Source organism: Anabas testudineus, chromosome 14 (assembly GCF_900324465.2).
Source record: "Anabas testudineus chromosome 14, fAnaTes1.2, whole genome shotgun sequence".
Classification (NCBI taxonomy): Eukaryota; Metazoa; Chordata; class Actinopteri; order Anabantiformes; family Anabantidae; genus Anabas; species Anabas testudineus.
Genome location: NC_046623.1, coordinates 7,208,745 through 7,226,283, shown reverse-complemented (window position 1 = coordinate 7,226,283; position 17,539 = coordinate 7,208,745). Strand labels below are relative to the sequence as shown.

At 40.9% G+C, this 17,539-nt stretch overlaps 1 protein-coding gene across 1 annotated transcript; it reads right to left on the bottom strand.

The window, feature by feature from the left end:
• Positions 1 to 106: 106 nt before the first annotated feature.
• On the bottom strand, positions 107 to 15,134 carry brwd3 (bromodomain and WD repeat domain containing 3). Its single transcript, XM_026371948.1, has 40 exons — positions 14,380 to 15,134; positions 14,150 to 14,208; positions 14,014 to 14,043; positions 13,770 to 13,829; positions 12,583 to 12,733; positions 12,383 to 12,478; positions 12,107 to 12,267; positions 11,605 to 11,826; positions 11,332 to 11,432; positions 11,150 to 11,220; positions 10,739 to 10,839; positions 10,603 to 10,643; positions 10,396 to 10,500; positions 10,153 to 10,303; positions 9,907 to 10,041; positions 9,694 to 9,822; positions 9,314 to 9,539; positions 9,083 to 9,223; positions 8,784 to 8,964; positions 8,605 to 8,698; positions 8,339 to 8,509; positions 8,074 to 8,147; positions 7,797 to 7,989; positions 7,532 to 7,642; positions 7,333 to 7,440; positions 6,957 to 7,081; positions 6,777 to 6,859; positions 6,574 to 6,685; positions 6,336 to 6,397; positions 5,430 to 5,585; positions 5,232 to 5,352; positions 4,990 to 5,115; positions 4,785 to 4,860; positions 4,646 to 4,696; positions 4,429 to 4,563; positions 4,131 to 4,283; positions 3,847 to 4,016; positions 3,470 to 3,558; positions 3,047 to 3,181; positions 107 to 2,964 (listed from the first exon to the last, which is right to left on the bottom strand). The coding sequence occupies exons 1-40, from the start codon at positions 14,411 to 14,413 to the stop codon at positions 2,141 to 2,143; spliced, it is 5,364 nt and encodes a 1,787-aa protein (XP_026227733.1). The 5' UTR covers positions 14,414 to 15,134; the 3' UTR covers positions 107 to 2,140.
• Between the last annotated feature and the right edge of the window lie 2,405 nt (positions 15,135 to 17,539).

Here is a 17,539-nt window from a genome sequence, read left to right as displayed (position 1 = left end):
CAGATAGAAAGAAGAAAAAAAAGGTCAGACATGGAAAACCACCTAAAATAAAATGTAAACATCAATCCACACATTAATTTTAAGAGAAATTCATTGTTTTATTAAGAAAAAAACACATCCAATCAAAACATTGTGTATAAAAGACAGTCACATAAACTTATTCCACCTACAGTAGAATGTTATTGTTGTATTTGTCACTATTTCTGATGCTTCAAGCCATCTACTATATGAAAATAAGAAATTGAAAATATGAATCATAGTCTTCTCACACTCAACCAGAATGATTTCAAGACCCCAGTTAATGCTGCCACTCAGGGGGACTCCAGATGCTGATTTGTGTTTTATCTCCCACACATTCACACAAAACCAACTCTCCAGCCCCCCACCCCCAAAAGAGAGGAATAACCTCAGAGGTCCCTGTGACCACACAGAGGCAGAGTGATGAGGAGGTGTGTTTCAATCAGAGCACCCAGTGTTGAAATGAGAATACATGAGTCATCTTTTCTGGTATCTCCTGATTGGACGCTTTCTCAAATGATTTACCAACCAACAACAGCACAGGCATCAAAGTAAACCTTATTTGTGCAACAGAACAGGATGCATCCATTTTGATTTTTCAGATTTTAGAAACCTGTACTGGTCAGTCAGGAATCACAATTCTAAAACTAGACATAAAAATTAAAAAGTGATTCTGACACAGTTTAAAACACCTTATTATATAATATCACAGAAAACCTATTGTGTGTGTGTGTGTGTGTGTGTGTGTGTGTGTGTGTGGTTGATCTACCCAAAGCTAGAAACCCATAAGTCCACAAATGGTTAGAAAAAAGGGGAGAGTTAAAGAAAAAAACAGAAGGTACGACACATTAACTAAGGGTGGATCCATGGTTGCTACTTTTGCTTTAGGCCAAAAAGGAAAACACAATTAACAATGCCAAACTTAAAAAAATAAACTTAAATTTAAAAAGACTGAATCAAGTGTGTGCTGCCACAGTTCAAAACATTTTTACACATAAATCACGAGGTTTTAAATCTCATTTCTCTAATATATTTATTACTCAGCTGCCATGTGGAGTAGATAAATGTGCAAATACTTCCTTATCCTCATTACTAATAATGTTTAATATAATAGTTTAAAGTAACCCACATATAACACAATGGAAAAATAAATATTTGTATGGAAGTGAGCTGGCCAGAGTTCCTTTTTGCTTTTGCACATGCTGAGCTGAGATGCGACTATGAATGGATGTGGGTCTGATCCTACAACGGTACAAATACAAACAGGACACAGTGGCTTTTTTACCCCCAAAAACAAACAAAAAAACTCATAATAAAAAAAAAAAAAAAAAAAAAAAAAAAACACCAGCAGAAGGAAGCAGGAAAAACATTTAACATTCACAGGCCAAGGACATCAAGAGGAATATGATACTGTATTCTAGTGACCAAATTCACTCTGAATCCCCAGTATTGCTGTTCCCCAAACTACACAGCTCTTGCCTCCAGCCACAGACAGAACAATATCTCAATTGTATGTGAGCTCTGACAACTAAGGCTTGTGGTTTTGACTAAAGACCAAGTACCAAAAAGCTGACGTCAGAGCGCTTGAGTGATCCTGCGCTTGTCTCATGCTGGTCCTGAGGGACCACCAGCATGAGATATTTATGTGATTGCTCGTTGAAAAGAAAATGAATTAAAAAATAAAAAAAAAAAGACGAAAAAAGTATGAGCACCACTTTTTTGGCATTTTCGCATCCTTCTTTGGTGACCAGGAGTAAGAAAAGTTGTGGGAAGGACTAAGAGGAGCAGATAGTGTTTTAGTACTGGATATGATACACACTGGACGAGGAATAGAAGAGCAGTGCAGAATCCTAAAGGCTCCTCCAGTGAACATTAAGGCCGAGGTGAGTTAGTCCAGCTGGAGAGCGTCCATGTTGAACAGTAGCTGTCGACCAGGGATGAAAACTCCTTGGCAACATGTAATGAGCACCAGCTGTCAGTGTGAGAGTCACAAGCAGTCTCTGATAAAAAGAAAATCATATATATTTTATATACACACATTTGTACAAAAAGAAAGAAAAAAAAAATCCCTGAAGTACTCATGTTTAACAGTTTTTATTGAGGTTTCAATAAGGGCGACGTGTCAGTGACTCCAACCCATGAGGTGGCTGACACGGGCTTTCTCAGTCATACGGCGTACCCGTCCCGAGCGGGACATGCCTAGGTTGAGGGGGTCTTCCTTAGACCCATGGCCATCATCCTCTGAGTCGTCCCTGTACAGAACTGTCCTACGGCCCTGGTTACGTGTGTTGACACGCCGCGACCGGCCTCTTGGACTGCTGGCTGCTGCTGCTGCCGTTGTCGCAGCTGCAAAGCCACTCTGAACCTCATCAGAGTTGTCCTCGTCATCCTCCTCCTGCTCCTCCTGCTCCTCCTCCTCCTCCTCCTCCTCCTCGGGCTCCTCCTCCTCTGGCTCCTCCTCCTCATCTTCCTCGTCTCCATCATCCTGTTCATGTCTTACATCCGGCTGTTGCTGCTGCTCCTCCTCCTCCTCCTCCTCCTCTTCTTCTTCCTCCTCATCTTCATCATCATCTTCATCTTCATCATCGTCTTCATCTTCCTCCACCTCTACTGGTAGCTGCACTCGTGCTCTTTTAGGTCTCTGTGCCATGTCCTCTCCTCCTTTGTGTCTCCTTTTCCCTGAGGCTGCCACCTTACCCTTAGTTGAGAGGCGTACTGACAGGCAGGGGGCTTTGCTGTAGTCATGATCTCCCCCTTCCACGTACTTCTCCACATCAGAGTCTGAGCTGTCAGACGATGAGGAAGAAGAGGAAGATGACGAGGTGGACGATGACTCTGACGAGGAGCTGTTGGATCCCGATCCTTCCTCGTCGTCATCTGATTGCAAGGCTTCTCGTCTGGGGTGCTGCCTGGAGCTGTTGCTTAGATGCAAGTCATGCTGGTGCCCTGATACGACACAAGAAGACAGTGGGTGATTTCTGCATCATAACTGTTGGCGTCTAAGCACTAGAAGAACAGATTTTGATACCTGATTTCTTCACTGGAGTAGTTTGACTGCGGGTCATCCGGAAGGATCCTTGGTTTCTGCTCTCGCTGCTCGTCCCTGAACTTGGGGAAGAAGGCTGCATGTCCTCTTCTTCTGCTACACTGCTGCTTTGCTGAGCTAAAGTAACAACGCAGGGCTAATTACTAATCATGATTACAAAATTATTCATGAGGCATCATCCTGCGAGGGTCATAGCAAACCTTGGCAGTAACAGAAGTAGTGTTCATGTTTACAGCTGTTTGACAATGACCTTTAATATGTGGTGCTGTATAACCTTTAATGAAGCATTTTATTATAAATGAAGACAATGGTGGGGAAGTAATGAATTAGCTACGCTGCCACCAACACAGCGGCACCAGTTCACAACACAAGGATCTAAAAACACAGCAAATAGTGCAGTCGTACCCTGATATGATCTTTGTGAACTGTTCCTTGTTGAGGTCTGGGATCTTTTTGGCTTTGACACCTTCCCTGACTTGTGCTTCCCTTTAGGGCTGTGCAGAAGGAAACAAAGAAAACATTTCAGAATAATACACATCACCAATTATAAAATAAACATACAAAGCAATCTGCAATGTTCTCATTAAGCATTTAAAGACTTGAATTACCCTTTTAGACCAGAACTAGGACAAATTTCTGAGCTAAAATCAAAAGAGAAATAGAGGATCTAGTATTTTTACAGCAGCACATTAGAACTACAGACGCCCTGTGTACACTGAAATGAAAAAGATCATTTAATAAAATGTGTGCTGAGTGGCAGCTTTGTGAATGAGGCTGAGTACCTTGGGGGTGGACTAATAGGTGGGGAGCTGCCTCCGTTGTGCAATCTGTCCCTGTAAGTGAGTCTCTGGCGAGTCCGCCGTTCATTCTGAATGGCAGACTTGTAGTCGGAGATGATGGAGATGATGTGTTTTTCAAAGAAGGCTGATAAGCTGAGGGTCATGCTGTAAATCTAGACATAAAAAAAAACAAAGCAATAATAATACAACTAAGCTATTAATATTTGTCAGACTTTACTTAGGGAACACTAAAAAATGCTTCATAAATCTTAGGAGCAGTACTTCACCTGTGATTTCTTGTTAGGTGTGTATGCTTTGGAGTTGCTGAAAATAAGACGGATATCTTTTGCAAACTCCATCGGATTTTCATAGTTCCCTGCCACAAGCGTTTCTGACACCGTACCCAGATCCATGGGCGTGTCGATGATGTCTCGATAGTCCTAGGCAAAAACATAAGGGAGTAGAAATGTTTATGTACAAGAAGATTGATATTAATTTGGCTACTGCTAGAATTTTAAAGTATTTTCTGGCCTGAGGAGTTTTATTTAGTTATTTAGTTTAACAAGTTGTTCCAGGCTGCTTTACCGGATACTCGAAGAGATCCACAGGCTGTCTGAAAGGTTCTGAATCCGGGGAAGTAATCATTTGACGCAGAAGCTCTTTGCATTGACCTCGCCATGCTTTCACATCGAAAACCACACCACGCTTAGAATTTGCTCCCTGACAGAGAGAAAATTGTATTAACTAGCCGACGATTTGAGGCGTTTGATTGACAATGACAGAGTGTTGGGCTCCTTCTTACCCGATGTCCTGTAGAGGTTCCTGGAGTGTCGGAGTCTATGTCTAACTCCACCTGCAGAGGAACCAATACAAACAGTTACAGCTAAAACAACGTATTATCTCAAGAAAACACAGCCACTTTAAAATTCCAACTCTCTCACATCAGCTTCTTCTTCACTGCTGATCTCAGACTTCAGTTTGCGATACAGATCCAAGATGTCTGTGCAGCTCTGGTCCCTAAAAAAGAAAGAGGGCCAAGGAATCAAACGCGTGTAAGAGGATCCATAACTGTGGCAACATAGTCATTTCCAGTGTACACAGTGTCAATGAGGTGAATATAACATGAGTGACTGGGTGAAGTCTTACCCGATGTAGTGCAGAAGAACATCAGTCACCACCTTGGCAGATGCTACAATGGGGCTCTGAGGTTCGTTGAAAGTGCGGGCATTGTGTTCGATGTAGCGCACCTCCCACATTAAAGCGGAGATCCGCCTGCAGCAGAGAAAGAATTCAACACTTAGGCTCATATGTCAACACGTGCATTGGCATGCCGAATTAATGGAGAAGAAGGAAAATGTGTCTGAGGGAAGTGGTGTGTGCTGTTCCACCTGTAGAAACGGTTCTCCAGCCGTTTGCGGATTGTGCTGAGGTCAGTGGGGTAAGCCACCGCAGTGCAGTACAGAGGGTAGTCCCGCAGGTTTACTGGTGACGCGAATGCCTTGGCTACATCTGTGGACAAACACAAATAAGATCAAACACGGCAAACCGTCACGAGCAAACAGTTTCCTTCCTTTCAGGTGACATACCCAGTGTAAGCAGCTGATCGATGCCATGAATGACTCTCTCACACTCTTCATCTCGTGTGTGAGCCCCCCATTCTCCTTCCTGAGGCTCGTAAAGCAGAGCTTTTAGTTCTTCCTCAGCCACCTCCACGCCGTCACCGACATGTTCTGGCAACGCAGCTGATGGAGCCAGAAAATAATGTAGTATTTAGTTGATTGAATAAAGAACTATGAATAACATCATAATGAGCCACGCAATGCGATAAAATACTTTTCAGGGTAGCTAGAACAACCTGTGTTTATTCTCCAGCAATACTCAACAAAAGCACATAATCATCCGCATTTAAGTGACATTTTCGCACCATTCTTCTATTTAAATAAAAAAAAAAAGTAAGAATAAATCTGTGCTGAGTAAAAGTGAACAAAGAACATTTCAAAACATATATTTCTATTTTCTTGTATAATGATGTGAAATGGGAAACAAAGTCACTTCAAAAGTAGCAGCAGGTGGTTTCAAATCCTAGGGCACAGCCTGAAGACTTCCAACTGTTAACTGTTCAAGAACGTACAGTAAGTGGCCGTTAGGAGCATAATGAAGTCTCTAAATGCAAAAAATAATAAGCCCTTCTGTCTGGTACATTGCCATTCTTTATCATTTCTTGCTTTAGCGATATGTTATACCAAGGTTGTTTTTAATCCTCTGAGCTCTGTGTACTACTTTTTACAGACAAATTGTTATTCATTTACACAGAAATGCTGCATCCTTTAATTAGTTTAATATATTGCTCAATACGCATAGTTTATTATACTCTGTGTATTATTGTGCAGTTCTATGTAGTAAGTTATAGTTGTCAGTAATCTAACAAACCATAATGACACATAAAATAATCACAAAAATAGATGTTGTATCACCACATCAATAGTACTAACCTTCCTCAGGAATAGGCTCCATGTCCCAGGGACTCATCTTCTCACGCTCACCATTGTCCCACCTGATAAAAACAAACAAACAAACCAACAAAAGAATGTGAACACAGTGATTTCGGGTTAAGTAAAAGTGACATCAGGTCAGCAGAGAAGAACATTGTATTGGTGGAAAGCAGTGCTGATATGTTATGTATTGAGAATTCCTCCAGCAGTCACAAATACTGCAGAGATACAGACGTACTTTACTGCATAGCATTGAAACAGGCTGTCTGGATACTCTGGCTGCAGAGGCTCTTGGTCCTCCACAGAGCCAAACCACCAGGCATCGTCAATGATGCTGCGGAACCTCATACCTGGAGAGAGGAATATGGGGAAAGGACCAAACGTAAAGGATGTTACAGAGACCACAACACTGAAAATAACCAGAGCTGGAGACTCACTAACCTGGCTGCCAGTTGTGCTCTTTAGCCTCGTTGTAAAACTGCTGCAGTACCAGAAAATCTATGACATCAGGCATGTCATGGTACCTTAGGGCAGCAGAATGAATACAATATGAAATACATGTACTTCAATTACCATGAGTTTTCAGTCATATGTCATCTTGTGTTGAATATTAATGCTCACTTTAAGGAGAACGACTCATTGGTCATCTTCCCTGAGACTGGGTCCAAGAAAGCCAGTTTTAAGCAGCACAGGGTGGGAGGTCCAACTTCATACTTAATTCCAACCACCTTCACAGATTCTTGGTCCTAAAGGGACAACAGAAAACCCCCCCCCAAAAAAAGGAAATATTGAATGTAGATTCAATATTTTTGCCACATTTTTAGAGCAACAAGTTGTTTTTATTCACAGCAATGTGGCTGGAAGAGTTCTTCCAATTTTAACACATGGCAAACTGCAGTGGAAACTGGAAATGACATTTGTGTGAAGTCAGTTACAGAATGTTATGAAAATTGGCAGCCGTACACAATGCTGACTTTTAAACAAAACTGTGCTTTACCCTGAGATTGAGTCTGTTCCACGGTTGTTTCTGAGGGTTGATGCTGTAGGCCTTGGCTCTGCGTACAGCCCGGACATAGGCCTGATGGCCCTGTTTGAAATATATGAGCTGAAGGAGAACAAGAGAATCACAATTATAACATATTATGCACATTACTACTGTTTATATGTTTCAGTTTGAGATAAGAAACATTCTTTACCTCATCTCCCATTTGTGGAACAAAAGGGGAACGGCGTGGGATGGTGTCCATTATCCAGGATGGTGGCAGCCACTCCTCTGCATCAAGTCCAGCCAGAGAGGACGTGGGTTTCTGAGTATACACAATTTGTCACCAACACAATGGTTAAGTGCAGATACTGCTGTATTCGCCTGCATTGTGTGATCAGGCCACAATAAAACAGCTTTTAAAACGTGGTACATAACCAGTGGTTTTAGTCCTGGAGCAGCAAGTCATATTAACTCACCTGTTTGTTCTCTTTGGGCTTCTTCCTCTTCTCAGTTTCCCTCTTCTGGGCCTCCTTTCCTTTGTCTTCGCCTTCTTCCTCCTCTGAGCTGCTGTAACCTTGGGGCTGTACGGGTCTCCTGGTTGATCGCTTTGGTGGCTGAAGGTTGATCCCAGCATCGGCTGTCCAGTCAGAATATTCACTGGAAGAGTCACTGACAATGGAAAAGAGGTGTTGTTAGATGGGTGGTTATACAGTAACTACATCTTAAAAACACTACTCAGTCACAGCTATTCACCTGGAGCTGCTTTCACTCTGCCACTGTGCTTCACCATCAGAGGAGGCCTCACTTTGCTCCACCTGCTCTCCCGCCTGTCAGATTGAGGACAGGAAGCAACTTTATTATTCTGAACGACAAGAGATTATCTGAAGATGAAAGTTGCAGTAATGTTTGACCAAGACAACTGACAAATTTTGAGCACTTGTTTTAAAATTTCTCTAAATGCCCAACACCATGCTGTACGTCATGTCTGGATATCAAGAGTAGAAAGGATGGAACATACATCTCCATCACTGTCTGAGTCTATCTGACTGTCAGAGTTACGCCGGTTGCTGAGATTTCGACTTCTACTCCCAGGACGGCGAACTTGAGCTGAGCGGGTCTGATAGGCGTGACGCTGCTGCTTTTTCTTGGTTGGCCGAAGGGAGCGTAGGCGTGAAGTCAGGGGATCGCTCTACAAATCGTGAAAGAAGTGTGGAAAATGAAGAGGGCAAGAATGAATAGGTACAGACAATATTTCTGACAACTGTGAAGTGACGAGTAGGGCACCTTGGGTACGCAGGTTACTGGTTTCTTCCTCCTCTCTGCATTGTACAGAGAACATTCCATGTCACCTTTGGCTTGTCTGCACTCCTCTGAAACTCTATTAAAAACATTTGCATCATAAAACTCAAACAATTACTTATAGACATAGAAACATTCATCTGCTCTCTCTCCATCTGACTTACCTGAATATTCCTTGCGGCACTTCATTGACCAACACTCTGCGGCTCCAGGCAAGCAGATCCCTCTCAGTGGCCACTTGACTACGCAGGGCATTATGTTGCATCTGCCATACTCCATCCACCTGCCCACTTCTCCGAGATTCAACAGCTGGGGAGGGGGCCAGCACCTCTGCTGCATCACCAGCTGAAGGGTAGGAGGAGTAACAGTAAAACACTGTTGTATATACTGTATATACCCTGTTGTTTATAGTGTAAATCACACAGAAAAATGTGAGTGAAAGATGTAGAAAAATAAAACATACCCTCAACCTCTTCTGCCTGACGGTCTGCATTCTGACGCTCATCCTGTTCATTCTGCAACTGTCGGATGAGATTGTCCAACAGGCTTTCTCCGTTTTCTCCTGTTTGTTGGCCAAGTACCTGCTCAACCAACTCTCCATCACCTAAGCAGTGAAGGGGCAGATTGTGGGTCAAATTTATATGTCGCACTTTCAAAGCAAAAACCACGCAGGCAATGAGCGAGCCATGCTTACTGTTAGCCATGTATCCTAGCTGAGGTATCAGTTGATCCTCCTTGCAGTTCTCTCTTCCTGGTACCAGGCGCTGGTAATGAGGAGGGTGAGGATTCCCATCAACATCCACCAGGAAGGGTGGAGGCATTAGGTGTGGGGCCTGCTGCGTTTGCTCATCTAGGACGTAATTATTAGAGTCACGAATAAGAGGTCGGTAGTCCGTATGGAAGAACATCTGGTCAGGAATCTAGAGGGCATCAGGAGAAAATCTGTATTAGTAATGAGGTACAAACAGTTTGTGTATAACCACAACATCTTTAACTGTATTCTTTCTGAACATTTTCCCTTTTCAAAATTATTGTGTATGAACATTAAGAGTAAGAGTATAATTGTCCTGTTACCTTCTCATACGGTCTGCTGCAGCCAAAGCCAAAGATGAGCAAATGGCCATGTGAGTCTGTGCAGGCAAAATGCTGCCCATCAGCCGAGAACTTGCAGTCGAAAATAGCACCGTGACCCTGCCCTTCAATCTGGAAACAAATATTTTTAATATGAACTCAAGTATCAAGTAAAAAACACTACTAGTGGGTGACTCTCATTGTTTGATCAGTTACCATGTTGAAGAAGTTTCTGATCTTGGCTCCTTTGGTCAGGTCCCAGATGTAAATGTTGCCATCATGGCCGGCAGAGAGCATGATGCGGGAATCAAATGGGTGAGCCTCCAGCACAAACACCTCATCATCGTGACCCTTGGACAGAAAGAGCACAAACATCCATGATTGGCAGTCACTCAGTTCATGTCATTATTATTCTTTATCTATATGAGTTACACACTTGAAGAAACAGCCTAAGCAACTCACAGATAAAATATGCAGCAGCTGTCCAGTGGCTGTGCTCCAAACTTTGAGCAGGTAGTTCGACACTGCTGTGATGGCGGTCCTATCCGCACGGTCCCAGGCCACCATAGTCACCACCAGTTTGGTTTTATCTTCCCCACTGGCAACAGTACTCCTAGATAAAAAAAAATGTGGCATGCAAACTGAGCAATGTACAGACACAGAGGTGGCACTGTGAAACTCTGTAAACTCTGTTTGCGCTCTTACCCAGGTAGCCTGGCAGCCATGTCTAAACTGATGCTCTTCCACTCTTGTTGCTGGTAATGCCAGATCCTGGCTGTGCCGTCACGACTGCCACTCACAAACCTTAGGCTGGATAGACATTCACATTCATTCAATGGTCAGAGGCTCAAAACTAAAAAAAAAAAAAAAAACAGTTTGAAGTACTATGTAGAGCTCGGCAAACACACTCACCTGTCACTATTATTGCTAAACTGGACGACAACAATTTTGTCCTAAAACAGAGAAAGAAGATGTTTATTAAAGTTAAAGTGGCTTCATTTAAATGAGATGAGCAAGAATAAAGCAGCTGTAGTGTTGTGTTTCTTACAGTGTGAGCATCCATCTCAGAGACCTTCATTGGAGTTTCAGCACCAAGGTAGTAGACCCTGATCATATGATCAGTGCCACCAGTAGCCATGAACATACCACCTATTAAGAGTCACACAGATAGACTGTCACAAAACCTGTTATTCTGCTGCCATCCATATGTTAATGGTATCTTCCACACATTTTAAGGTAATTAGTAAATCAATACACACAGGCAGCAAGGGCAACTCCCATTGAAATAAATGCATTATAGTGAATTAATAAATATTTGTTGTTATTTGTTTTGTCGGGTAAATTACTTCATGTCCCATCCCATGTTTAATTGCTGTGGTAATGTAAGGCTAATGCATAAAACTACCACTGATAATATTTGACTTTAGGAAAGGTACACCTGGACAATAAACACACTCACCACTGCTGAAGGAAGACGTAGAGACTTGCACTCCTGGACGTGACCGTTCAACAAACTTGACTGGTTGATCACTGAGGAAAGAGAAGAAACAGAAATGCTTCCGTTACTTTTACGAAAAAATACAACTTCAGTGGAACAACCAGTAGAGTTAAAAAACGCTCCAAAAAGTTACCAACACTTACTTGAATTTCATGCTGAGAGAGTGCCACTTCCAGAAACACACCATGCCGTCCGCACCTGTGGAGGCCAGATACCGCGTTGTCCCTTTGACAGCAGGACAAAACTAGATAGAGACAAAGTTGATGTTGATTAGTCACAGGCTAGGTCTGATGATAATTAAAGTTATCATGGCACACAACTAAACCTAGATGATGGTTAAAGTGTGAAAACATTTTGCTTTACATTAATCCGAAGTGGGAATTTTGAACTAATGCTTTAAAGTACATCAGCTTCACCTGTATTGATGTGATTGAGGCAGCATGGGCCTGCAGAACAGTGATTGGTGCACAAGTTCGTAGACACCACACTCGAATGATTTTGTCACAGCTTGCTGAGGCAATGAGAGTATTCTCATGATTGACAGCCATGTCACAGATCTCTGCGGAGTGGCCACGCAGTGTTGCCAGGAGCCGACCGTCATCTGTGGCCCATATTTTCACCAGGCAATCATCAGAACCCTAAATAACATAAGACATCGTTAACAAACAAATAATTATACTATGAATTACCTTTGACTGAAAATTGTCCATGGTTACTCTTAATAAAATTGTCACACACATTTGTCTTCTAACAGAATTTAATTCTTTAATATGCAAGTGTTTGTTTGCCTACCAAAACCCTCATAAAAAAAATTATTTTGCAACATTTCAATAGTTTATATTGAATAGATTGAAACACATCTAGTGAGACCCATTAGGCAATTATGGGTTGCAGTGATCTCTGGGCCAATATACTCACCGTAAATATACGACGACCTGTGCGGTCAAAGGCTACACAGTAAACTGAAGAAAGGTGGCCAAGAATACGTTTGTGTATCTTCATGTGTTGGTAAGAGGAAGACGGCAGTGCCTGGTCGAAACGAGCTGTACCCGTGGCCTGGCGAGCACCCACGATGGACACTTCATATAAAGAAATGCATGTATGACTAGAAGCAGCAAAAGGTTTCTAAAGAAGATTTAATAGTCTAGGAGCTCTGGTGAGCTTAATGTATAAATTGAGAACATTTTCACACACCAACATTGGGAACATTTCCACTGCTGAATGGAGGTTCTGGTGGACGTCCCCGGTGGAGTGCAGCAACAGCTGAGCCGTTGTATACTTGAATACAGCCTAAGTTACCCAGATTGTGGTTTAAAAAACATTATTAAAAAGCTGGATCACTTAAAAACAACAAAAATAATGACAAAGAGAGATTAAAGATGGAAAATGCCCACTTTTGTTGGTGCGAAGCAAGGACTGTCTTCCCAGTCCCAGAAGTGTTTGAACTCCAGGAACACTAGGTGGGATCTCCTTTTCTATAAGTGGCCCTATCCTCTGACATACACGAAGCAGATAGTCTGCAGGAATGTGCTGGTTCAAAATCACCTGCAGAAGTCAGAAATTGCATTCATGATATCACACACCAAAACATAAATGAAAGAAATTTAAGGAATTCCAACTTTGCTCAACTAATTGAGAAAAACAAACTCATCAAAGAAAGCATTACAGTCATTAAAACTGACCCACAGTAATTTAATTTTTTAAGCCAATACAAAAACACAGTGGTCATTTTCTGTACTGTTATTTGTTGCTGTTTATCAGCAGGCATGCTTAAATCAACATACTAGAAAAAGTCCATTAATAACATAAACTATTGGTCAATTTATCCATATTGTTCTGTCTAACAGTAACCTTCATTTTCTGTCCATGGCAGCAAAATATTATTGATTTATTTATTTTGCATTTTTACATACTATGGTTTCCTCACCGACATGAAAACAATTTATTTATTTATTTAATTATTTTTCACTAATTAATTCTCATAATATGTTTGTTTTCAAAACACATTCTATAATGAAATTCGAAAAGTTGTGTAGTTACCATAGATTGTAGAAATACTAATGCATATAACTATTAACTTCTCAAAAATTATTTATAATTTTTTTTCTCGTCCCTTCATGTTTGTTCTTGCAGATAATAAACATTAGGAGCGTTGTTTTGTAGATTTTCAGGTGAAAAACTATCGAGGGAGAGGGAAATAAAGCGGAGGGGGACAGAGAAGCTTGAAACTCTTCTTCCGGTTCGCTCTAAAACAACTGTAATTTCATTGGCTCTAGCAAAAGACTGACAGCTCTCTGGACGTGGCTCAGCCTATCACTACTCGGCCTGGTCTATCGTCTCCTCCCACTAGCCCACACAATAGCAAAGCCAGTATGTGGTAATTTATCAACAGGCCTGCACTAATATTCATGTTTAAATGTCGTCTAATAAATTTAAACATACTATCACTGCGCCCGATCGTTGATGGTTAGTTCAATTAGAAATATAGACATCCACTTTTAGACAACTGTCGATAACAATAGAAGTTATACGGTTTATTTGATTTAAAAAAAAAAAGTTTATTATGACAATTCACGCTCACCCAGTCTTGGAAGGTCCGTTTGTATTTCTTCCCGTCCCAACTCCATCGTTGAGGGACCAACTAAAGTTAAAAGACAAGAGGTTATAGGTGCTTCAAAACTGCCAGCTTCGTCTCGGCTGGATAATGCTCTGCTTTTTTTTTTAAGAACGATCAAAATTGCTGATAAGTTGGTCAAATATTGGTCAGACAGGCAGTACGGAAACAACACACGAGAATAAAAACAGAAAGGTGCTGCTGAACCTACCTCATACTCCTCCAGCTCCTCGATCAGAATCTAACAACAGACACAGTTAGTTAGCATTAGCTGCTAGCATCAGGTTATTTTCACGATTTACAAACGGTATGAGTTCATTTTTTTCCCCCTTAATGCAGGATGTTACCTGTGCTGCTTTTTTACAAGGTCCAGACTGCAGAAATCTGGCAATGAGGTAATACAGTTCTGTAAAGAAAGACAGCGTATTAGCTTAGTAACTACTGTTACTATTGAGACGAGCTAGCATTAGCCAGCTGTCGGTTGCACTCGTTACTTAGCTCGCTAGCTGACACACAACTGCAAACTGTGTAAATGCAGAATGGTTTGTCACGAATCAAAGGAAAGCTCGGCACTCACCAGCTTCGGTTTGTGAACACTGATCTCTTGCCATCACTTGATAAGACAGGCGACATTAAGACAAACTGATGTTTTAGCTTGCTCATTAGCCGCCGGCTAGCTAACAGTAGCTAGGTGTGTAGCTAAAACAGGCTAGTGAATGGCCTCCTCCTTTCTCAAGTTGTTTTCACATCACCTGGTGCTTTGCGTTAGCGCCCCCCAGCGAAACAAAGCTGCCCGCGTTGTTGTGATCTGAAATGCAAACACATTGTTATTCAAATTGACAACGTTCAGTGCAACAGTTTCCGAGAAAGACTGTGAATAATTTCACCTGTGATCGACCAGATTCAACTTCTACTGCTTGTATTAGTTAAATGTGTTTGGAGTTGTCATGTTTGGAAGATGTATAAGATATTTTTGTACTGTAGGTGGCCATGTGTCATCAATTAAAATGTAAAAATCACAAACATGTTGCTATCTAATAACACACAGCAAATCACATCTGTCACTTGTTTATTTAAAACACCAGTTGAACTTTATTAGTGATGATGAGAAAAACAAATCACCTGCTGCATTACCTATGCTGTCCTAGAACTGATCTACAGATGACAGAAAACCACCCAGACATTATACTGTAAGATACCTTGATAAACGTGGTAATTCATTTTCCCCTAATTTATACCAAGCTAACATGGCTGTGATGCAGCAAAGCAGCATTAAGTCAAGATGTTTTCTCACCGAACTTCATCTGAAAAAAGCAGATGCTTTTCACACCATATGTACCGCTGCCTGTAATAACGATGCACCTATTTTTGTTTTAACATAAAGATTATGTTTGTTCATTAACGTCATTTGAATAAAGATTGCACCATATTTTCAAATAAATCCATGTATAAATGCAGATTATTCAAAAGGTGAAATATGTTTTTCTTGTTCACTGTACATCAAGATGAAATTGTTGGGAAAATCTTACTCATCTCACATGGCTAGTTTACAAGTACATTTATTTGTATCATACAAAAAACGCTTTCCTGGTTAATACCGGAGCAGTTTTATACATCTTCTTGAGTTCAGAAGTAACAAATAAAAAATGCAGGTTTTATTTTAAAGTGATGAACTACACATTTCCAGCCTTAACAGCAGGGTGAGTAGTATAAAAAATGAAGAATTTACAGTGCACATATAAAGAACGAAACGAAAACAACTAATTATTTGCTAGAATTACAAAGTTAAATGCTTTTATTATAATGGGAAAGTGTGACTGACTTACTGTCATGTAACAACCAAGGTGATGTCACTATTTATCTGGAAAAGAAATGTCCTATGATCCATGCTTCATTTTACTATCTGACATTGATGAGAAAGACAAAAAGCATAATATCCTTCTAACATGTCTTAGACTTGCACCACTGTACTCCAAAAAGGAAGTTCATTGTTGACGTAACATCCATCATGAGCTGGTATTATAAATGTGGAGACAGACGTTTTTTTTGTGATTCTCTCTTATGAAGATGATGATGTTGTTGTGATCATGAGCAGAGGCAGTGTAATGTAGGTTCAGTCATGCTTTTTTGTCAGGTTTGACCCCATCAAAAAGCTTAATATAACATTATTAGTATTAGTTTTATCGTTAGTATTGTCTGAATAAAATTCACTCTGAGATATTGAGGATAAAAGATTTGACATTTTAGCTTAGATAAATACATTGTCAGTACTAATAATGTGTGCTCATGTCTCAGCTAATGATGTAGTAATAACGTCTCTGCAGGAACTTCAGTTTGCTTGCAGTTGAAAGAAAGGTGACAGAGAGCAGATACCTGACTCAACAGTACACTGACCTTTTATATCACAGATGTTTTGTTGATTGAAGGCCACAGATGTGCTGGTAGACTCAACAGAATTTCTTCACTTTTAGTGGTGCCCTCCTCGACCTTTTCTCACTACTGCCTGTAGTTACGTTCACCTCCACAAACTGAACTAAACACATGGTGTCTGCCCATGCAGGGGTTTCAAACTCAACAGGCTACAAGGTTTATTGGTGCAATTCTACTTTTTGACGGATTCACAAATTAAAAACTTTAGATTAAAAACTTTCTGAGCAAATGGAGGCAAAACTATGTCTACTGAAACAGTAGGTTTAGTGTTCTTCAGTCATTTTCCTGCACCAGACATCTTGGAAAGTCTGGTGCAGGAAAACACAGGTTAAAAATGGAGTTTGCAACATAATGCAACAAAGCATCTGAGCATGCTACAGGTGACAGGTTAACCTTAGCTTATACAGCATCACCTGTTCTGTTCACCCCCCGCGTTAGTGAGAGAAAGTAATAATAGTTCTTTTCTCTTTATATAAATAAGGGCAAAGAGGAGACAAGTCTAGCTTTAAAAACTATTAAAACTATTTGACTATAAGGACTCATCATACGTTCAACCAATCAGAAGCCCCACGGCTCATTTGAAACAACACATTTTAAGAAACACATGTGGGTTACCGCTAAAATCGCCGCCTGATTACAAAATCAGAGTATGTCAGAGTTGCTGTTTAGTCTTTCATTATGCATGTGTGGTATGTCAACAGTCGGAGCCAAAATGTGCACCTCTGGCTAAAAATGTAATCTTGGCAACAGCAGTGGAGTTCTGCATGTTCATAGTTTCAACGTGCTGCTCTACATGTGTGTGAGGCACAAAATGCAGCACAAAAATATTGGGTTGATGTAATGCATTGCTAAAAACTGGCATGTATATAGCACACACAACTGTATGTCATTAGATATGAATGCACGTACCAGATCAAGAAATACTTTTAAGTACTTCCCTTACAACTTAGTAGTTTTAATAAAATATATCAAGAGGAAATTTCTGTATTTTTCACTTTATTACATTTAATCCACAGGTTTAGTTACTTTGCATATTAAATATGATGCATATGTAAAACCACCACAATGAGCTAGAGCATAGCAGGGGCCATTTGTTGCACGATTTAGCTGCTTTTATTCAAAATGATGATTAATCCAGGACTTGTATTTGTGATAGAGTACTTTTCATTGCAAATGGGAAAAAAAAATGAAGAAATTGCACCAAGTGACCTAAGGATGGCGCTGCAGCATCTATTGATTAGTTGGATTATGTGAAATCTGGTGGACTGACGCGTGTCACCACCACATTTGTCTTCACTTTTCCTAGA